Below are 23,028 nucleotides of genomic sequence, written 5' to 3' on the forward strand. Positions count from 1 at the left end.
TTCTATGTAAGGAATAAAAATGCTGTTAGACATCAGGCCTGCTCTAATAGGAACTGTGAAAATGCCTACATTCTCTTCATGTGAAACCAAGCTGCTCAGGAAGCACTATTAAGCTGTGAAAACCACCATTGCTTTATACATTAGAAAAATACCTGAGTTGCAAAACACAAGTTACTACAGCTTAAAAGAGAGAAAACCACATCAACTTTGAACAGTTTGTCTTTATTATTAGACTTTTGTGTTGTAAACACTGAAAACTGCAGCAGAGGGCAAGTGAAAGAAGCAACTCCATTTATCCTTTTGCATGAATTGGTGCATAGATTGAAATGTTTAGGGAAAAAAGAATTCAAGCAAACATTTTAGCATAAGCTGCTTTCTCTTTCTCCTTTTGGGCTTTTATCTTCTGCTTGATTTTGAGTGTTTCCGTCTGGATAGCTGCTCAAAAAGAAAATGACAGAGTTACAGTAATCTCTTTACATTAGGTCTCCTCATAGGTTAACACCAGGTCACTGCTGGAACTTACCTATGTTATATTTCATAAAACTGCATTTAATCTTTGATTAGGTCAGATACTAGCAGCAAAAGCCTTGTCCCTTGCTTTGTGTCAACTAGTAAGGCAACCACATAGAAAAGCATGCAGCAAGAATGGTGTAGGTGCCAATACAGAACTTAGGAGATAAAAATGTCACGCAATTAGAGGAGGAAATTAAGCTAGTAAGAGCCCTGTGAGATACAGACATAGTTCAAGAGGAATGCTGCTGACCTACATAAGCAGGTTTTCCAGTGCAACAGAAGCATCACTGCTGTATAAAATCAGGTTTTCCACCTCAGTGGGTTCTGTGCTTAGAGAACATCAGTGTTTAAGAAGCTAGCATTTTAGGCATCACAGTGGTATTAATTCCAACTGAATACTACCCTGGATATTTTGCTAAATTCTTAAGGGAATTTTTAAAGAAACAGCTTATTTTACCTTTATCTTCAGGGGCTATTTCATGAGCCTTTTTAAGATCAGCCTTAAATAAAAGAAAAATATAAATTAATGATCTGACAGAACTTTAAATTTAAAAAGACAAAAAGAAGTGATCATTACCAGTGCTTGATCAAGATCTTTTATTCCCTGCCATCCTTGAGCCCGTCTGTAGAGAGCTTTAGTATTTGCTGGATCTATTTTAAGAGCCTGTAAATTTAATAAAATTGTCACATTAACATTTCTTATACTTCACAGCCTCCCATCTCCACAAATGGCACAATTCACACCAGCAGACAATCTTCACAGTTGGTTTGAGGGTAAGCTGTCAAAACATTAACTGTGTAAAAAGGAATGCTATAATGCAGCACACTGAATAGCAAGTAATCAGCTTCAGTATGGCTGCAGCAAAAGTGGTCTTTTGTGAAGGATGAGCACACACAAGGCCCAAATGGAACAGCTGCTGTGTGTGTATATATAGAGAGCTGTCAGGGCTGAGGAGTTGCTGCAGTTCAAATTATCCTAACCTCAAGTCTCACAGGGCATCTCTCTATTGCAGCTCCTTCCTTCGCACCAAAACCTCCTCAAATGGCATCATAAATAAAGAGATTTCCTGTAAAATTTTTTTCACTGTGGGCTAGAAAAATACATGCAAGCAATCCATCTCATCGTGCTTCAGGAACTTTGCCAAGTTCCAGTCATTATGCCTTTTTTAAGCTCAATGTTTTCAATAATGTGTATATGGCAGCTCTAATATGACAATATCAAAATAGGAAATACAGTGGCTGGGCAAAATGATTGTTCCACTATTTGATTACTTTGATCATTTTTTTCAAAATACCTCGGATAATTTGGTCAGCTAGCTGTTACCTTATCTTGCCTGTGAAGATCACATTTTTACTGCAGTTAGTTCTATAGTGTGTCTTTAATTTAAAGAATATAGCTTCTCAGTGTTTAGAGGAAATGTCTTCACAGCAATGTGTTGCTTTATTAATTTAATTTACTAACCTTAAGTCATTAATAGACAACACACCCATATTTTCTCAATCACTTGGGTATTGTCTGTTAATACAAAGGAAGTGTTACTGTGGGTGCTCCTATTGATCTGCCTGCTATAAAGCCTTCAGCCTCTTCTGTGCTAAGAATTAGTCTGGATTGTATACACAGAAGCAGCATTCTTTGGTTCTACCTTGACCATTGTGCTTACAGCTATTTCAATGCAAGGTCTGTTTGAACAGGTTCAGCTGTTCATAATTCATTATTTACACCAAACAATGCACGTATTCCAGGCTGTTAATTTAAACTGCTTTTGGCCTTGTGAAATCATAAAAGTAAAAGTGTACAGTTTCTCATTAACAATTACCTAGAACTTTACTAGCTAATTTTAGGAAACTGATGTTCTGATTAAAGCACTGACACAGTTATGGGACATAAGCTAAATGACTTACAGAAGTCTATTATAGCTATGGAGTTGCCTTCATCTAACAATTGTTTACTCTTAAAAAAAGGAAGTGCGATTTTCTTCCCACAATGGCAAGTATTATTAGTTATATTAATTTCTACCTGTAACACTTTTGTTTCAGTTTTTACCATTTTCTAGGTGACAGATAGCACATTACACAATATTTTTCCTATTTTCTTCTTTCCTCATTCCCCATTTGTCCGTTCTAAATATAGGTTTATGAAAGTTTTCCACCATCAGCAAGCTAGAAAGCAAGGCAGCATTCTAAGGACCTCACAGATAAGGTGAGACTCCTGCTTTCAGCACAAGGCCCTAGGAGATGCTGCTCAGGATCCTTTGCTAACAGATAAGAGCATTCTTTCCTCTGTTTCCTTCATATTATTGGAGTTTTACTGAATTATTTAAAGTTTCCTCAAATTTACTAAATTTTCACTATGCCCATGTCATGGTTCCTTTTTTTTTTCCCTTTAATTCTGCTGGTTTTCTTTTTTTTCCAGATTTATCATTTTATATACCTTGTTTCTTTCTTGCTATTTAGTCATTTTATTTCACTATTAAGCCTACCTGGAAGGTTAGTTATTTAGTTAAAGTCTCTGCCATGAATAAAATACAAGGCCATCAAATCGAGAGGCAAGTAAAACATTTTGCTCATACTTGTCTTCCAGAGAAAATTATTCCTCTTTCACTGAAAACAGTTTAACTCTTTGTAATGTAAGAAGTAGCTCTACAATCCAAACTGACAATGATCTGCATTTTTTATGGCAGTAAGCAACAGCCCTCTTTTGTTTGTTTCTAATGATTCATTTCAATTTCAGAATCTTTTTTAAAAGCCACATATTGGAAAGTTAGTACTAACTTCACCATGAGCTTCTACTTGCTTACTTTCAAATCTTAAGCTTGTCTGAAGACTTTAAAAAAGCTTTGTGGTCTTGTGTCTATACAGGCCAATTCTTGACCAATATATTAAACATTACATTTACCTCTGAACAGCTGTCAATGGCTCCCTGCCAATCTGACAGTTTTAGTTTGCAAGCACCAATGTTTAGAACACAGGTCAAAGCAACAGTCTTTAACTTGGGTTTGTCTGCCTCCTCTGCCACTTCTTCAGAAGCTTCTACATACCTGCAGAAAAACAGATTCATACACAACATGGATGAGTGTTGCAACTTCCATTTTGTCCTGCCCTTAGCTATCTCTCCACAGATATGTGTGAACCAACCTATCCACACTACTTCTAAAGCAGCTTCAATTCAACTGTTACAAATCCTTATTAAACTAAATACATAAACCCCACCCTAAAAAACCAATCAACTCGCACTAAGGAATGTTTTCCTGTAACTCTTAGTCTTCCACTGTATTAGCACATTCTTTTTCTTAGACAAATGCACTATTCTACTGCAGGAAAACATCAGAATTTATCTCAAGTTTATTCTCAAAAAACACACTGCTCATCAGTGCTAGAAAATCAACACCACCACTGCACCTTCCACATTCACGAGAAGCTTCATCTCTTCTTGAGTTCCCTCAATAATCTTTTAATTAGCTTAGGCATTTGTGGCTAAAATCTGAAGCTAACTTTACTTTGTAAAGGAGTGTGGTTTATGAGCATTAGTAACACCACCTTCTTCCCACTGTCCTCATGACTTTTCCTGAACTTCAAAACTGACGTTGGTTAAGGACAGAGCCACAGCAGTTACTACATCTCTGTTTTGAAATTACATTTCTTAATTTACAATGTGCTAATGCTGTCCAGTTTTTATTTCCAGTGGCAAAGGTCTGCTGTGGTTACAAAAGTTTTAACTCCTTAATGGTCTATTTGATAGAACTTCTCTGAGTTTTATTTAAAAAACAAAAATTGTAGTTGCATACATTCACATTTTAAGCATGCTATGAATTAATGTAGTCTTTGCAGAGGAGGGCCTATGGAAGTTCGCTTTTTGCATGCCCTGTCTTTTTTGTTGTTCATGTACAACCTTTGGATGACAAAAATTAGCAATACTTAAAAAGTAAATTAGAAGCTTTGTGCTTCTAAATTAGATGCAGTCCCAGTGCTTGTTCCACTTGCTGAAGATGAGAACAAGAAGAAAGAGCAAACATCTAAAAGGTAAGGAGAGTTATAACACAAATCTGTATTATGTTCAAAACAAATGGAACACATGTATAATATTTATAAATCACACCAAAACATTAAAGACTGCAACCATTCTGGACATAAGGTTAGAGCTTCCAAGTTAAAGAAATCAGTGAAGTAAGTATCGAGGGAGATAATAGGAAGTAATACTTTGTTTTAAAAAAAAGGTGTCAATTCTAACATGGAAAATGTATTTTTTAAAAAATGCTAAGAAGCAATAAAACAAGAAAAAGAACAGAAGATTATAATGGTTACTGTAGGTGAAAAGAAAAAAAAACATTTTCAGATGGTGTGCCAGGTGGATTGTACCTAAGCCATGGGATACCCTGGCAAGAGCTATTCTTTTCCTATCAGTTCTAGTGAAGTACCAGCTAAAGGCCACCATCCTACATGAAGTATTAGGTTCTAAGCTGCAGTTACAGGGCATGTCCATAAAAGCATGGCCTATAAGGAAAAGCTGGAAAGATCAGATTCATTTAGTCTAGAAAAATTACTATGATTTCCACCTACAAGGACAAATAAGCACCAAAGCAGCTCAGACAGGAAGAGCTTTCATTGGGTGAGCTTAAAAGTCAGCAAGACACCTAACTGGAAGGGACACCTAACTTTTACTGTACTTTTTAGCTGCCATTGCCCAATTTTGCGATTTGAAGAAAGTATTTCCTATATTCTTTGTGTCTTCTGCTATGGCCACAATCTTGTATACCTGGCATTTACTTAAGAATGGGGAGAGAAAATGGACAGATACAACAAAGGTCCTTCAAGATGCATTACAGCCTTTTTTATGTACAGTTTCCAAAAGGTTTGCATAGAAATCCCTTTTATTTTGGGGTTTCTGTTTCTATAATGGGCTTTTTGAGGGCAGGTTGAGACACTGCATCTTGGGTTAATATCTGCAATTAAAGGATTCATTTTATGGTTCAGAAAGGTGACATTTATTTGAAACCCAGTCTGCTAAAATCTCAGCTGAAGCATTAAATATGCCTGATTTTTTTTCTTACATTTTTGTCATTGTTGCTTAACCAGTGATCATTAAGAAGGCTGGGATAAAGGTCAGTTAGTATAACTTTATTTTTAAGGGATGTTCATATACTTAAAGCAAAAAGCATGAAAATATGAAAGGAACAGTATGGAAGCAAAAGCAGAAAGACTATGATTTTGAAGGCAAGTCTGAATTATTCATGAAGTGAGGATGATGGTATGGACCCACAGAAAAAAAAAAACCAATAATGAATGAGTAAGGGCCACATTTGTCTTTTGAACTTAGCAATTTCCTAAAGCTACTGCTTTTTATAAATCATAGAAAATCATTTCCCTTCCTTGCTGTCCATTAACTACCCTGGATACTACTATGCTTTTCTTCCCAGGTATGTACCAGCACAGTGGCAGTATTATAAAGAGTATTTAGGCAGTTCTCAACAATACTTCTTACCTAGCAAAGAGTAGAAGACTTACTTGATTATGTAGCTAAAAATCAACCAGATGTTTTCAAGATTCAGAAGGATCTTTGTTTAAAAAAGAAAAGAGAAGAGCACTGCACCAGGCACCTTTTAAAGGCACAAATCATTGCTTAATAGTGGTGTTCATTTGGATTACAGGAACTACCTGATTGAGGGATGAGAGCCTTACCGTAAACTTTTACTATACTTTTTAGCTGCCATTGCCCAATTTTGCGATTTGAAGAAAGTATTTCCTATATTCTTTGTGTCTTCTGCTATGGCCACAATCTTGTCAACCTAATAAAATAGATGGGAAATATAAAGAATGAATGTATTTATGAAAGAAGTCATGAATTAACTAATGTTTAACAGTACGATCCCAGGCCCATCCTCTTTCAAGGTTTATAAGATCTCAGAATAGAAATACTCCAATTTTAAACAAAATACTAACTTCAAACCACTTCTGTAATATTCTCTACTTTATGTAACACAAATATCTGAAAGATGAAATTCCTAGTGGCTTTCCTACAGTATAAAGGGTGAGAAAATACTAGAGAAGACAGAGTAGTGCAATTCTTTTCCCTAAATGCTGCTACCCACATAGAGCTATATATAAAGGTGTTGACCATTATTCAAAGAAAAGAAGATAAATTTACCAGCTAAGTATTCAACCAAGACTGCCTTATTCCTGATGAAATGTTGTCTTCTGCTTCTCAAAACAGTATCACTCACATGAACTCTGCATACGCTCAAAGTGGAAGTAATGTCAACACAATTCTCCTCTCTGGACACTTAACATATCAATGGAAGGAGAAAAGAACTGCCTGTCTTTAGCAAGTCCATAATTTCACTTCCACAACTGTATACACTTCAAGTTACTTCTCTAGTGGTAATTATAAATAGTTTATCATTACAGCTGTTTATTCTACCCTACTAGAATCAGTAACCTTGGCAAAAACTGATCAGTGTGAGATCAATGTCACCATGGTTTCTGTAGTTGGTTTACATGAACAAGTTTTAAGTTAAAGGGCACAGACACCTGCCAACTTCAATTCTGCACCACGTCAAAGGCTATCCAAAAACATTTTCATAAGTTGAAGTGCTTCTCAACAGCCAAGGAGTTTGTTTTCTAGCACAAATGGATTATTACTATTTTAATTCTCTATTTAGAATCTACTCATGCAGCCCCCTTTTCTTCCCTCTCTCACAAATCACTGTTTGACTTACACAGTTTGTCTAGTTCACCTACATGAGAAATTAAAACCCTGCAGAAGAGCTGCTTTCACCAGTCTGCCCCTAACTCCCAACAACAGATCTTCTGCAGGTTTAAACAATCTAAAAAGTAAACAACTACTGGGAATAATGAACAACTACCTCTGATGCAGAAAAAAACCTTTTTAAAAGGCCAATCCTTTATTTCTAATAAGTGGGGCAGAGTCTGTTGAAGGGTGAGTATTTTAAAAAGTGTGTAGATAACAATATTAAGTTAGTTGTCTGCAGGATGGAGTACTAGTAATTGCAACCTGACATTACAGCACAAACAGAAATAAAAAGAAATCAAGAATAGAAAATAAGTATGACAATTTTAAGTGAGATTTTTGTTATTGGGGGAAAAAAATGGGCTGAAATTAGCACTGAAAAAAAAGAGATCACAATCCCTTCCCACACAGCCTTCTCTTTCTTAAAATGGAATGTCACCATTTAACCAGGACCTCGATCCATCCTTAAGAAAAAAGCTTAATGAACATCATTACAGACACCACGTAACTCAGATCACCTACAAGTCTTGAAATCTGTAAAATACCCAAGAGGAAAAATACTTACATCTTTCAAGTCTACATCTGAATCTTCAGGAAAATCTGGATGAGCATCTCCAGATCCATCCTGGGGAGTAATTCCCCAGTCATCTCCTTCCTTTAGCTCTCCACATTCGGCGATGACACACAACTGAAAAAATGAAGTGTAAATAGTAGTATTGCTTATTAAGACAATTTTTAAAAAGGCAGTAACTTCCAAGTGCTCTTTGAAATTTTTGAAAGTCCATAAAAAGGCTTTTTCATCTGTTGTTTGGGTGCATTTATTTCAGAAACCCATCACATCATTAGCCTATCCTCATCAAAAGGCTTTTATCACACCAAGTGTTGTGTTCAGAGGATCAGCATTCCTAAAACACCATACCCACGCTTCACGGGGAGGCTGGAAGAGGAACTGGCAGCAAGCTGAAGTGCAGCAAAAAAACAAGACATGGAAATTCTACTACATTAGAGAAGATGGTTCTTTCTTCAACTGCCAAGACTTTTAAAGTTAGAGGTATTAATTCATCCAACACCCACAAGCTGCTATGACCTACACACCAATTGCTTTTTCAGAAACATGACTTCTGACATAAAAATTATAAGAATTACATATCATTTAGGTGGGATTGTGAATTCCACCTTTTCATTTCATCGCCCATCCTACACTTCTGGCAAAGGCTTCCACCCTCACAGCTGTGTTGAACAATAAATGGTTTGTGCAAGGAAAATGTACAATGCAAGAACAAAAGCCTCTTAACAAGGACAGTAAAATGGAAATTACCAGTTAGTAAAAATAACTAACATTTAATAGTTCTAAATATTACACCAGGAATTTAGAAGAAATGATTATACATCATATAATGAAATAATAAACATCATCCCTCAATGCTTTGCATTTTGCTTACCTTAGCAGGATTTTCTCCTTTTACTTCAACATTTTCTAGTAATTTAACTACACCCATTCCTTTGATCACTTGGCCGAACACCACATGTTTCCCATCCAGGTGAGGAGTAGGCACCGTTGTAATAAAGAACTGAGAGCCATTAGTACCAGGTCCTGCATTTGCCATGCTCAGCAGACCTGGTTTGTCATGCTGCATTGGGGGGGAAAAGATCACCATCAGCATTTAAAACATGTTATAAAACCATATGGAAGGTTCTGTAAGGCTGATCATAAGCATAGCCAGGACAGCCATAGCAACTTGGTAAACCAATTACATACAGGTGCCAACTAATTTTACCCACCATGACTGAAGAGGGCAAATGCTCAGCTCAGGGTCTTTACCTGCCCCCTACCAATCCAGCAAGCACAGCCACGTGTTAATGCTGTAACACCTGTCTGCTTCTACACTCCACCCCCTACACAGCTCAGATCACCTGAGAAAGGAGTGAAGTTCCTCACTGAATTATTTAAGACCACTGGCCTTAAGAAATGAGGTTAAACACTACTGAAACCAACTTTAACGTTGAGCTGCTAAGATGGGTATGTAATGTGAATTTTATAAGGGCTACTCCCACAAAGTCTGGTGTAGAACTGTGGAGTTTAGAGGACTGTGGTCTTTGAAATTCATGATTTGGTGATTTTGTATCTCCTTCACTTTCCTAGAGACACAGCTTTTAGTCTGTTGGGATTTTTAACTATGTAATTGTTTTGCCACTTAAGCCACGAGGCCTCAAACTAAAAGAAAATTCTTAAACAGTCTAATGTAAGAAGATACTGTTTATCCTGTTTCTTGCAAGAACTTTTTCCTTTTTTGAATTACAACTTTTCTTGTCCTAGCGCATAGATTATTCTGCACTGCAAAAATCTATTTTTTCTTATGTGTTGTGAATGTCTTGTTTAAATGGCATAACCTGGCCATGAAGATGTAATTCTCACCAAGTTGGTCTGGTTATTAAGTGCAAGGAACTCCATTTAATATAAGTGAGGATGTTATACCTAGACACTGGTAGACATCTAAAGCATTCATGCTGTGGTACTGTTAAGAAGCTTGATACTCAAGCTTCTTAATGATTGAGTAGGGAAGGATGATAGCACAGAGGACATAGAAACAGATTTCAGAGCTCAATGAGAGGTTGATTAGTTTGAGATAACAGTCTGAGCCTGGTGTATTTAAGCATCTGCTTTTTCCCTACATTCTCTACCAGTTTCAAGAACCTGCTGTTTTGAAAATTGTTTCCCCACACAGTGTTTGGATTTCCGTAGTGGCAGGGAGACCTCCCTGCCTGAACTGTTCATCTGCTCATAAGGCACAGTAAGCCTGAATCTTTTCAGTCAGGATTTGGCTTAGGAACTCTGGGAAAAGGTTCTACAGCTAAGAGCCAGAATCACACCCAGCCAACAGAAAGCTACTGGATTCTTGGCTTTATCTGTTCTAACCTTGAAACTTGCCCTGGGAGTCAGAGATGGCAAATGACAGAGGAACCTGTGTCCCAGAGCAAGAGAAGGCAGCTGGTAGGATTGCAGCCTCCAAAACAAATATCTGACACTTTGCATTGTAGTTGCTGGCAAACAAGTTAAACAGAAGGGTTGGTTGCCCCACAGCAGTTTTGCAAATACCATTTGAGGCTGGTCACTGCTTCACTGCCTAAGACCTGTAAACCTTAGCTTCCCACCCCCCACCTAGTTACAGCTAGTGCTAGACAGCAATGGTTTGTAAACAAAAAAACAAGTAACAGTAAGTTCTGGTGTAGCCTTATACCTGCAGGTTTACCTTTTGTCTGTAAAGATGTGGGGGGACAAGTTGGAAATTACAGAGAGCAGTCTGGTGCTTTCAGTCTCCCCACCTATACCCAACCCCATTTTGTCTGGGACCAACTATCAATTTTAGTCCCAAATTATGAGAGTCTCTATAAAGAAAACTGTTGTCACTCATGAATTTTCTTGCTGTGTTTTGAAAAACACTGCAGACAGATGGAGTGTCTTTTTCATTATGGTTTCTGTGGTCATTTTGTAAGCTTATAAAGCAAGCAAAAAAATCTGGACAAAATCAGATTCTCTGACAGATCCAAGGCTTGCAAAACTATGCCATAGTAACAGTGCTTGGGGTTGTGTAAGCTGGGTGTTCCCCAACAGCAGGGCCATTAGCTGGAGAAGTGGCATCAAGAAAAGCCTAGTGGGATTGATCTGAGATGATAAGCTGACTACTGACAGAAGTTTTGCAGTTTACTGCAATTTGCAACAGTCCATGCACCCAGCACAAGAAGAAACAGTTCCAGTGTCCTCAAACATCAACAAAAACAACTCTTTGTTTTCTGAGATAGTGGGTGAGAACACTGCAGGGCTGCTGGATTAAGTGCAAGAGCCAGTGAATTTCTACGTAACAGAGACATTTAAACTCCCAGTAAAATCCTAACGTACTCGGCAAATGGATAACAGGAATCAAGCTCTTAGACTCTGTACAGGATCCAAATGGGTTCTTCAACATATCTCTGGCACTCTGACAACATTTGTTAGAGCTGAGAAGTACAGAAATGGGAATACAGAAATACAGAATGGGAATCATTTGTATCATGTTTATAATTACCTCCAGATCTCAAAGAACAACCAAAAATGTAAGGACACAAAGTCATCTTCAGGGATGTGATCCTGTGACAGTACCAATGAACAGACACTGTTAGCAGCAGTGCTGTGGGCACAACCAGAGTGTCAGACTTCAGAGAACACAACTGGAATTATCTTTATGAGGAACACTGGAGTCACATCTCCAGTTTGTGCTCCAAACTTAAGTCCTTTCAGTCCTGTGAGGAGTGGCTGAGGGAGCTGAGGATTTTTGAGAAAAAAATGTTCAAGGGTGACCTCATCATTCCCTACAACTACCTGAAAGCAAGGTGGGGGGGGTCAGTCAGTTCTCCCAGGCAATCAGCAACAGGATAAGAGGAAATGGCCTCAAGTTGCACAAGGAGAGGTTAAGGTTGGACATTGTGAGGAATTTCTTGACAGAAGGGGATGGGCTGCCCAGGGAAGTGGTGGAGTCATCATCCCTGGAGGTATTCAAGACCTGACTGTATATAGCACTTAGTGCTATACTCTAGCTGGCAAGGTGGTGTTTGGTCAAGGCTTGGACTTGTTGATGCTACAAGTGTTTCCCAACCTAACAGACTCTGTGACTTTGTAAGTCTGATACAGGATTTTGTTATCTGATTAGTGGAGGATTGCTGTATTTTCTTCTCCTAAAATAATGTTTAGGGGCAAGTACAGCTGCAGTCAGGGCTTTGCTTTACCCATGGGACCGTGATATCTCTAAGTTTTTCAGTCAGTTTGGCTCATATGCTACCACACATAACATGATATGTAAATGGTTAGTGTTCATGCTGACAATTGTTATTACTGCAGCAGGAGTAACATCACTGAAACATCACAACTGAATAGAATCAGTGTTTTCAATGGAGTACCTGATAATGAAAGTTTTCATCTTCAAATTTTTCACCATATATACTTTCTCCACCTGTGCCATTTTGGTTTGAGAAGTCTCCACCTTGAACCATAAATTCCTTAATAACTGTAAGAGAAAACAGTTATAAAATCTATCAGCAAGGCACAAAAGCACAAGGAAAAAAACCTAAACAATTCAAAGATGAAAAGCAATCCTTGTCACCAGAACCTAAATGGAACCAAAATCCATCTTTTATTTACCAAGTCACCTAAGTACTCCTTTTCAGTTATGTGGATATCACTTGATATTTAAACCTTTACCTGAAATTCATTTCAACCTGTTTACAACTCAGAGTAAACTAGTTTTGCAAAATTCCTACTAAATTTATAATTTACTATTGTCAGTGCATGGTAAGAACGCATAATCATTCAGAGGATCAAAAAGTGAAAAACTTTCCTTCAGTAAAGTTTCTTTAACAAGTACTTGAAATATTTTTTAATATTATTTCAATGGTAGACAACTTTTGTTACCAATAGGAAAACAGAGGATTTCCCAGAACTTACTCCTGTGGAAAGGACATCCTTTATAATGGAGAGGTTTTCCAGTGGTCGGCCCTGTTCCTTTTTCTCCTGTACACAACGCACGGAAATTCTCAGCAGTTTTAGGTACAACGTCAGCAAATAATTCAAAGACAATGCGTCCAACTGAAATGACAAAGAGAGAATAAGACATTTATAAGTCTTGTCCTTGGCATGGCGATGCGTTGAGCATTATATGTCAAAAGAAATTAATGTTTCAAACTTTATTATTATTATTTTTATTTAGATTACTATTTGATTTCCATCTTAGGGTTACTCCATGGCAATTGCTTGCGGAGTTACACTGGGTTTTTAGCAGCGTTATTACTAACAGTGAATTCCCCTGTCAAGAATAATGTAGCAGGAATAAAGGCAGATTCTGCCAAAAACTAATGAAAATGCCAAACACATTTTCTGCCAAAAAAAAGGTGTGTGGGAAATCACACCACATATACTAAAGCTAAATTATGAATTTTAATATGCACATTTATTTTATGTAAATTTTAGCATATATGTAGTTTGTTCAATCAAAAGTAGCTACAATACAAAAAGACTGTTTTGTGGAGACTTTTAATTCATAAAAAATCTCCTGCTAAACACATCCCTTACCCTTACTCTCTTAAACCTGAATTTTACTAAGACACAGTGATACACTTTATATGCATATGAATAATGGCTATTTACAATTGGAGACACCACAAGCAATTGTTTAACAATTGCTGTACATGTTTTAACTGAAGGGAATTAGACTTGAGTAGCAAACAGATCCTATAATTGCTAATAAATGGATCCTGTGCTGAATTGTCATTCCTTCACTAACTGGCTTCTCACAGAGCTATTTCTCACTCCTAGCAGCCTCCATCAGTTGACGCTCCTGTTTTCTCATCAGCCTCACAGTCAATTAATTAACATAACTTCACTCTACCGGTAGCTAAATGTAAATATATTGATTCTAATTAATACAGGAATGAAAACAAATTAGACAACTGAAAGTCAATAAAAGGCAAATCATCTCTTAGACTTTCTTCTTTTATTCTTCTGATTAACAGAATGAATAAGTGAAAAGCAGTATCCTGACATGATTTAGGTAGTCTCTATCTTTTTCCATGTAAAATTTTTAAACCTTTCAAGTAGCATCCCAGCTAACTTGCTGTTGTTTCCTTATTTCGATTTTGACCGTTCGCCCAGATTTTTGAGTGACCTCTGGCAGCACTGGCGCTGCCAAGAGAACCAGGGCTGCGGTTTCCCCGAGCTTTCCCCGCGCAGCCCCCGCTGCCGGCCAGGCTCGCCGTGCTGCGGCAGCTCCGGGGCCCAGGGATGGGAGCCGGGGGGCAGCTCCAGGCGAGGCCGCGCTCGGCACGGCGCAGCACGTGGAGAGCGGCGCGGGAGCGGCCGCACACGTGGGCAGCGCCGGGAGCCGAGGCCGGGCGGCGCCGACTGCCATGGGAACGCCGTGCCCGACCCCCGGCATCGCCCCCGGGGCCCCCGGCCGGGTGCCTGTGCTGCCATGTTGCCTTTCTCGCCATGTTCCCCGGGCCTGTTCGCTCTGCCGGGGGAGGCCCGTTCGCGGCGGGGCACCCTCCTCCTCCCGCTGCCGGGGCCGAGCGCTCGCAGCCCGCAGGGCAGCGCCCGGCCCGGCCCAAGGTCCCCCCACGTCCTGAGCGCTGCGGCCCGGCCCGGCCCGGAGCCGCTCCTGCAGCCGGGCCCGGGCTCCGCGCGGCCCGCACTGCGCCCCGGCCCGGGGCGCTCGCCCGGGCTCCGTCGCGCCCCCTCCCCACCTCGCTCGCCCCCGATGTCCACATCGAAGAAGGCGCGGGGGTTGCTGGCCTTGCCGGGCCGGGCGACAGGGGACGGGTGCGACATGCCGCAGCTGCCCGCTGGCGCGGTGGCTCCGCCCGCTCGGCCGCCCGCGATCCCGGCCGCCCGCGGGTCGGGGCCGCTCGGCGCTCCTCCCACCGGCGGGGGCGGGCGGGCGGCCGGGCCCCTGGAGCCGGGAGCCCGCGGGCGGCTGCAGCACTGGCCCGCCCCTGGTCCTGCCTCTCGGCGGCCTTAAGTGACTCGGAGATAATCCGCTGAGAAGGAGCCCTGCTTTCTCGAGGTTACACACACGCACGAGGCCTGGAAATAGGGGGAAGGAGAGAGATTTTAGGTTTTGCCTGGGTTTGTATTTTATGAGAGAAATGGCAGGCTATGTGAAAAGTGGTGATCTGTGGTAAAATGGGCAAATTGTCCGAAGTGACTATTATCCCATAAAGATTTAGAAATCCAGAATAACTCCAGCCTTCCTAAGGTCTGAAAACGAAATATTTTTCATCTCAAAGGATGAATGTCACAATAATTGCTCCAAGGCAAACAATCTCTTTCGGACATTTGTGTTGACTAATGGACGTACTATCTATCAATACACTTGGTTTGGGCTCCTCAGGGTGTTCCTTGATTCCCAAGCAGACGAATGGTGCAACATGGCCATGTCCTGTACTCAAAGGCATCATGGAGACAAGGTACCTGTGGCAAAAACAGAAGAGGCAGAAGAGTTCTGGGGTCTGACTTCTGCAAAGTTATAGTCCTTCTGGGAATGCTGCTGATCAAAATAAGCCTCTTTATTTCTTGGACTTCTCTAATCCATCCCAGAAACCTCTCATTCTTTGATTCCTTGTGTTCTCTGAAGGCTTTCTCCTGTAATTCATGTCTATATGTCTGGACTTGAGTGCCATCAAGCTGGTTTTCATCTCTCTCTCAGCATGTTCTCAATATTGGATGTGTCAGAGGGCAGTTGTAATTCCCAGATTGAAAGAAAATATAAAGTAGCATTTATATTAATCACTGCAGTCCATATACTGCATTGTAATCATTCCCACACATCTGTACAGATGTTGGGTGGGAGAGGTGATCGGCACGGAGTGCTGTTACACATTGCATCTGGGAACCCTTAACAGAAGGAAAAGCCATCTGCTACCATCTGGGAACACTTAGTGAGAAATCAGTGGAACCACACTGAGGCATTTCTCTCTGAGCCAGGTCATGCAGCTGTGTCAGGGATTTCACATGCTCCACGATGTCAGAGGCCACCAAAGCTTTGAGTCATCTGTAATTCACGAGGCATTTGGCCACGGTCACTGGCTGAGATATTTTTATCATTATGCTTAGTCTAGATGAGGTGCAGTGGTGTGGTCTCACACCAGCAATGTGCACTTGCCACGCTGTAAGCCAACCATATCCTGGACTACATTAAAAGCAGTGTGGCCAGCAGGGCCAGGGAGACTATTCTGCCCTTCTGCTCTGCCCTCGTGACCCCACCTGCAGTGCTGCACCCATCTCTGGGGTCCCCAGCACAGGAAGGATGACAGCCTGTTAGAGAGAGTCCAGAGGAAGGACACCAAGATCATGTAAAGGATGAAGGGATGATTACAGGACCTCTTCTATGAGGAAGGGATGAGGGAACTGGGATTGTTCAGTCTGGAGAAGAGAAGGCTCTGGGGGGAGAACTTAATGGAGCAGCACTTCAGGGAGCCTATAAGAAAGACAGGGACAAACTTTTTAGTAGGGCCTGTTGTGATATGGCAGGGACTAATGGTTTTAAACAGAGGAAGGGTCAGTTTAGATTAGATAAAAGAAAGAAAGGTGTTACGATGAGGATGGTGAAAGACTGGAACAGGTTGCCCCAAGAAGTGGCAGATACATCATGCCTGGAAACATTCAAGGCCAGGATGGGCCTTGAAAAGGTCTGCACTACCTAGCCTAATTGAAGATGTCCTTGCTCATTGCAGGGGAGTTGGGCTAGAAGACCTTTAAAAGTCCCTCCCAACCTAAAATATTCTATGATCTCAGTGAGTCAGTTGCTAGCCAAGTGAGTAGAGTCTATAAGAGATTTCTGTAGCAGACAGCAGAGTAAAGTGTGTGTTGTTGGTGTGTGTCCCCCGCAAGAGCTGTTGGCAGCTTCCTCTCAGGAAGAAGCAATGATTCATTCTTCCAGGAGTAGACTTATTCAGTCCCTACAGGCTTTTTTGCTGGTGAAGTTGGAATAGTCTAGATTCTAGATGAGTAATTCTTTTTACACTAGTTGCTTGGAAGTCCCTATGTGCAATATCCTTCAGCAGTACAAAGAAAGATGCATCTCATGATAATTTGGAGATGTGAGCTGAACAAGAGAGAAATCAAGTGATTTTCTCAGTGTCAGTAGGAGATTCTGGAAAATATGTGATCTGAATTAATATCTCCCAAGCACTGCAGTAGCTCAATTAGTTTCACATTAATTTATAGTCATTCACAGATTGTAAAAAACAAGCATAATGTGACTTCTGTCAAGAATTTACTGAGTGATTTCATGTTCAAATTCATATATTAAATTATACACTGAATTTATATACAAATAACTTCTTACAAAGTCAGACTTCCATTATGAAGTCCTCTAAAATCTGTTTTCAAGCAGTAAAATCTCCCATGATCCTCTAATCCTTTGTGATCTTGTAATTTAAAAGTATTTCTTATCACCAAAATACCTCTTTTCTTTTGACACTTCCAATAGTTTATGTAGTAAATGCATGTAAAACAGTACATTGAAAATACTCACTATAACTGAACTGTCTGTTAATATTTTAATTCACATATTTATTTTTCCACACATACAGGTTTCGCTACCCAGTAAAGTAGATCGAGTATTATCAATGGATAAATGAGCTGTGAGCCCTAAAATCCTGAAGCAAATGGCTTCAAGTACAGGTCCCCCTTCTACCAAGTACATCATACTTGCTGGAGTATGACCCTCCAGCCTAATTAAACTCAAAGATCAGCCCATTATAAAATCCTTGGTTTTACCTCTTCTTCCTTCACTGACTAAATAAGCAAGCAATCATTGATAAATACAGAGAAATACATATGTAATTCTAAAACTGTGACTCTGATGGAATACACAACAAGTGGATTTATTTCATAATTATTCTAGCCTGTCAATTTGCATTCAAGAAAGAATAAACTGCAAAATAAAGATTATTTATAGTTGCTGCAGATTGTGTTAAAATGGGGAAATGTGCACACATACAGACTAGGATTTTTTTTCTTTTCGTTTTTCTTGCTTTTTTTTCACCTTTAAATCTTATTTGACACTGTAAAGAAAATAGAGGCTTAAATATGCTAATTCCACTGGAAAGTGAGTGCTTTGGCTCAGTGCAGGACTGCCTTGTCTAAGGATATTGAAAGCCATTTTGCTTTGTACAGAAGTAATCATATGTGAGGTTCTCATTGGACTGAACTGCAGCTTCAGAATATGGTGCAGTACTGATGGGATCCATCTGACAAGCAATTCAAACACATACCTCATCAGCTTTTCAGAACAGCTATCAAGAAGCTCCCAACATGCAAACATTCTTGAAAAGGATGCTTTCACTGCTGGCTGTGAAAGAGAGCAGCCACTCAGCCTTCCCTGTGCCCTGTGACACACAGGGTGCAGCATCATGTGCTATTCCCATGTGACCTGGCACATCAAGCATGTCACCTTCATGAGAGACACACGAGACAGGAAAAATAAATCTGGTTTTTCACTGTCAGGTTTATTGTTACTCACCTGCACCAAGCCTTTTTCTGCATAAAACTGAATAAAGAGGGCCCAGATTAAACTGATACTGAGCAGTTACTAACTAGTGCAGATTCCTCTAAGCTGAGTTAAAATGCAATGTTAAACAATGAAAGAACTACATGTTCTTGTCTGAGGATGTTTTAAAAAGAAAATTTTCCACACAGAGATGACATGACAGAAACTGAAAATAAAGTCATGTGTTCACTTGTCACTAACATTCAGAGATACTGATCCCTGAAGAAATGGTTAAGATCCAAGCAAGAATAAGCAGACTTTTTTTGCTATATATTTTAGGTCTGCTTAAAACATGTTTTAGATGCAAATATTCAGATTAGTGCTTAGGAACTTAGGATGTGAGGAGGCATGGAAGAGGGTGCCTGTGACTTGTTGATAACAGTAGAAGCCATGGCTTTCAAGGAAAGGCCCGAGGTGTCAGCTAGCTGCTGGTCACTGCTGCAGCATTGCAGGCTATCCGTTTTGCTGCTAAATTTCTGTCCTCAGCTTTGATACAAATGTATGTCCTGATATCATTGCAATTTCATGTAAATGCCTGTTTATCACAGTTACCACCAAAAGGTACTGAATTATCAATTATAATGACTGCAGTCCTTCTTATGTAAAAAATGGTTTTGGTCTGCACCTAATGTGGGTAGGATGGAGTTCCAGGTGAACTACATCTGCATGGAGTTAAAGACAAGAGTACAGCCAACAAATAGGAAGGCCCATGGCAGATTTCACCATTGAAAATCAAGGACACAAGGATTTCCAGCCAGACTCTGGATGGAGTCCTGGGCAGGAGACTTACAAATACAATTTACCATTGCTAAGAGCTTTATTGAAAAGAGGAACCAAACCAGGTTCTAAACAAGTGTTTGAACATTCACAGGTATGTACATTTTTAGGCTCTTCTGGGGGAAAAATAGTGAGTGTACTTTTGCTTTAGGAAATTTGACAAGATACTTATGTACAGTAGTGATTCCAGAGGACTGTACTTATCATCTTCACACAATCCAGTTCTCTCCATATTACTTGATATTTATATATTGGTGATTAAAAAAAGACATTCCTCATCTGGCCATTCTCTTTGCTTTTAACACCAAAGACTATTGAAAATTAAATGTTTCATAACACACATCAATATTTCCCAGTAATTTTGAAACAATTAAATTAATATTTCCCTTCAAACTTTCTTTTGTTTCTAACTGAATATGTGTTCCATGTAAAAAGGCAGTGAAACTGCTTATCTGTATTATGGCAGCACCTTTGTGGCTCTGTTCAGGGGCTGGGGAAAGTTGCTGCAGCAACAGCTCAAGTTATGTAATGCTTCAATGAAGGATGAGTAAGCTGGTTTGCAGGGGGCTGCAAGCCCAAGCTTTCCTTTTCTGTCAGTTTCTGCCTGTGCATGGGAAGTGAAATACATTTTACAATAGGTTTTTAAATCCTCTATGGAGAGTAATTTAGATTTAATGTGCTAAATAGTAATAAGAACAATATGGAGAGAGAATAATTCTGGGTATTTCTTAATATCACATTTTACTTGGCATGTTTGAATAGGCATAAAAAAATGGATTTTATTTATTTTACAGAATCAAAAATGTTGCTGATGCATTGCAAAGTGTAGCAAGACTTACCTGTGTTCATGTAACCTAAACAGCATGAATTACTGCACTAAGTAGTAAATCATAAACGAACATCTCAGATTACCAAACTTTTTGTTAAATCTTCAGAGTGTTCCTGTTCTGGCCTCTCACTTCTCTTTGCAGTAATTCCAAAGGTTAGTTCTGACAACAGAGGTTTAGGAGCATTTTGGAATTGTACATTCAGGACTGAGCAGAGTGGAATGAAAGCATCCATAAAGAAACTCAACATTTCATCCAGGTGTAAGTGATGGGGAAGCAAAGTGTGACTCAGGAGACTTGGCTTTTAATCCTGCCTGTCCTGGCTATTAAACCTGGCTACATTTTCAGGAAAGAATTTTAAAAGAGATTTATGCAGTATGAAACATTGATATGCTTTTCCAAGCATTCAGCGATGCTGGATTTGAATGATCCTTTTTATGTATTGTCAGTTTCCTAACAAGGTCTCATCTATTTCTGCATTGAGAATCTGGCTCCTTTTCTGACTGAAATTTAAACAACTAAATTGTCTTTCTCTGCACATAAAGAGTCTTACCCTCAGGCAGAATATCAGTTTTTGATTTTTAAATGCCATTTTTATTTCCTGTATTTCCTAGAAGAGTGAGGGCTGTAGACACACTATCTCGCTGTAAATGATCTTTGCTTGACAGTGATATGGCTATTTTCTTTACATCTGCTCCTGTTTTGCACTCTGAGGTTAGTGAAAAATCAGAGTGCAAAATCAATCACTGGCATTGGCTTTGCCAGGGGTTCTTTATAGCCCTACTCTCTTTGGGGTGTGACAGTGCATTCTGATTGTGAAAATTATTTTGCAGTGCTTTGCTGATTGTGCTGTTTTCCCTTTCTGTTTTATTTTTTCAGAAATAGCCTTCAGAACACTAGTGTCTCAATGTGTTGTTATCAATTTCAGTAGTGATGGTCACACACATTAACAGAACACACTGAGAACTAATTTTGCACTGAGCATCAGCCAACATGTAGGGTGCATTTACACTGGTATTTGTGAAGAGAGTATCCCAATTGTCTTCACTGACTTTGTTTTGCTTCACATTTTGGAGTGGCATCCAGCCATATAAAATGGATCATTTTCAGATGAAACTAAACCACATATTTTTCAGAAATGCATTCACTGCTCTTCAGCCACTGACATGCATTCTGCTGCCAGGACCAGACTGCAATCAGTCGAAAATAAATGGACTGGTGAAATGTTTGTGTAAAATGTAAAATGTTTGTGGTGTGGACACTAGGAGATGACTGGTTGTTAGCCTCTGATTCTGTCCCCATTGGTCAGCACTCCTTGCTACACTGATGCACCTTAGAGGGGCAGCCACAGTATTTGCAACTTTAAAGTTTCTCAGGACTGTTCCTTGAGAAATGCAGTCCAGTGATTACTTCTGGAGCTGGATGCCTAGATTCTCATTTGTGTTGATTACTGTGTTAACTATGATGTCTTTCATCTTGTCCAGCCCCGCCCTGCTATTCACCTTTCTGGGTGCTATCATCATCACACCCTCTCTCTTCTGTCCTTCAGCTTTGTTTGAGTAGATTGACTCTAATAACTGGGGGCAGTAACAACATCCAGGCTGAAAGATTTACATTGGGTATTCAGTCTCACAGAGGAAGTGGTGAAAGCCCTCCTGAGAATGGACCTTCATACAGGATCAGTTGAGCCTTACAAGATTCAGTCGGGTGTTATCAAGGGTGCAGCTGATTAGATTATCAGGCCAGTAGACAGTCACCTCTTATTTTAAAGAGAAATCAGCTTCTCCAGACAGTGAAAGGCTGACTCTGAAATACCTTCACCACCTCTTCTACCACTGCTGGATGCTGAGATTGCAGACAACAATTGTAATGATTCTTTATAACCATTATAATAACCACTGTTCCCCATGTCTCATCTTCCAGTTTCCTAAAAAGAGCAGGAAGTAAATGTGATTCTGCTTTTCTTGGGGTTTTGGGGGGATTTGTTTGGTTGGTTTTTGTTCCACCACGGTATGCAGTGACTTAGGTGGTTGAAAAACAGCATTTGAAATCATGTTCTCTTGCTAGGTACATCGAGGTGTCATCCTGCTGCTGGGAAAAGCCACACAAACAATCCTTTCCCTCAAATTAAACAAACATAAAGCTCCAAATGATACCTAAATACTGTAGCCTCATCTAATTATTTGTGAATAGGATAGATCTGTGTGAAAATAGGCACCATTCCAGCAGACCTACCTTCCTGCAAAAATATTGCTGCTTGCCTGTTCAAAGATTAAAGTAAAGGTTCACACTCTCCAAGGGAATCACAGTGCTTCTACAACTGTATGCCAGGGATTTCTCTATTACAGATATTCTAGTCCTGACTAGGGAGAAAATCCCATGAAAATCTTCCTGGACCAGTGACAGATTTGCTCCAGTATGGAGCAAAACGAGGGATGTGAGCTTCCTGAAACCCAATGGATTTGTGTCAGTCTGTGGGTTTGGCTGGTGTGAGAAGGATGGGAGGACACTTGGACACCACATTCTGCTATCACCCCAAGTAGGGAGCCCTTTCTGACACAGGCAGTGCTTTGTTCTTGCTTCACTGCAGAAATACAGTGTTGTAAATCACAAACACACCATTTACATGTGTGCACACATATGTATGCAAACAGCTGTAGAGAAATGTATTGTAAAAGACACATTATCCATGTGTGGATGTGGATGAAAAACTCAACACACGCTGGCAATGTGTGCTTGCAGGTGAGAAAGCCAATGAAATCCTGGGCTACATCAAAAGCAGAGTGGCCTGCAGGTCGAGGGAGGTGGTTTCCCCCCTCTGCTCTGCTCGTGAGACCACACCTGGAGAACTCCATGCAGTTCTGGTGTCCCCAACATAAGGAGTTGTAACCATTGGAGCAAGCCCAGAGGAGAACCACAAGTTTAAGAGGACCGGAGCACCTCCCATAGGGAGACAGGTGAGAGAATTGGGGCTGTTCAGCCTGGAGAAAAGAAGGTTGTGTGGAGAGCTCTTTGCATCCTTCCAGGATCTGAAGGGGACTACCTGGAAGCCAGAGAGGGACTGTCAGGAACTGTAGCGATAGGACAA

General features: G+C 40.1%; 1 protein-coding gene across 1 annotated transcript; it reads right to left on the reverse strand.

The window, feature by feature from the left end:
- Positions 1-203: 203 nt before the first annotated feature.
- On the reverse strand, positions 204-14,717 carry PPID (peptidylprolyl isomerase D). Its single transcript, XM_071431962.1, has 10 exons — positions 14,528-14,717; positions 12,735-12,875; positions 12,191-12,297; positions 8,701-8,889; positions 7,824-7,946; positions 6,190-6,296; positions 3,410-3,551; positions 1,091-1,177; positions 971-1,013; positions 204-435 (listed from the first exon to the last, which is right to left on the reverse strand). The coding sequence occupies exons 1-10, from the start codon at positions 14,610-14,612 to the stop codon at positions 347-349; spliced, it is 1,113 nt and encodes a 370-aa protein (XP_071288063.1). The 5' UTR covers positions 14,613-14,717; the 3' UTR covers positions 204-346.
- Positions 14,718-23,028: the final 8,311 nt, after the last annotated feature.

The sequence above is a fragment of the Agelaius tricolor genome, unplaced genomic scaffold, assembly GCF_023055355.1.
Source record: "Agelaius tricolor isolate 1412-34295 unplaced genomic scaffold, bAgeTri1.0.p SCAF_8, whole genome shotgun sequence".
Classification (NCBI taxonomy): domain Eukaryota; kingdom Metazoa; phylum Chordata; class Aves; order Passeriformes; family Icteridae; genus Agelaius; species Agelaius tricolor.

Coding starts and splice junctions, on each gene's coding strand:
- PPID (XM_071431962.1), bottom strand. CDS start 14,612: ATGTCGCACCCGTCCCCTGTCGCCCGGCCCGGCAAGGCCAGCAACCCC. Junction 12,298..12,734: donor AGGATGTCCTTTCCACAGGA/GTAAGTTCTGGG, acceptor TTTCTCTTACAG/TTATTAAGGAATTTATGGTT. Junction 1,014..1,090: donor AAGATCTTGATCAAGCACTG/GTAATGATCACT, acceptor CTTTTATTTAAG/GCTGATCTTAAAAAGGCTCA.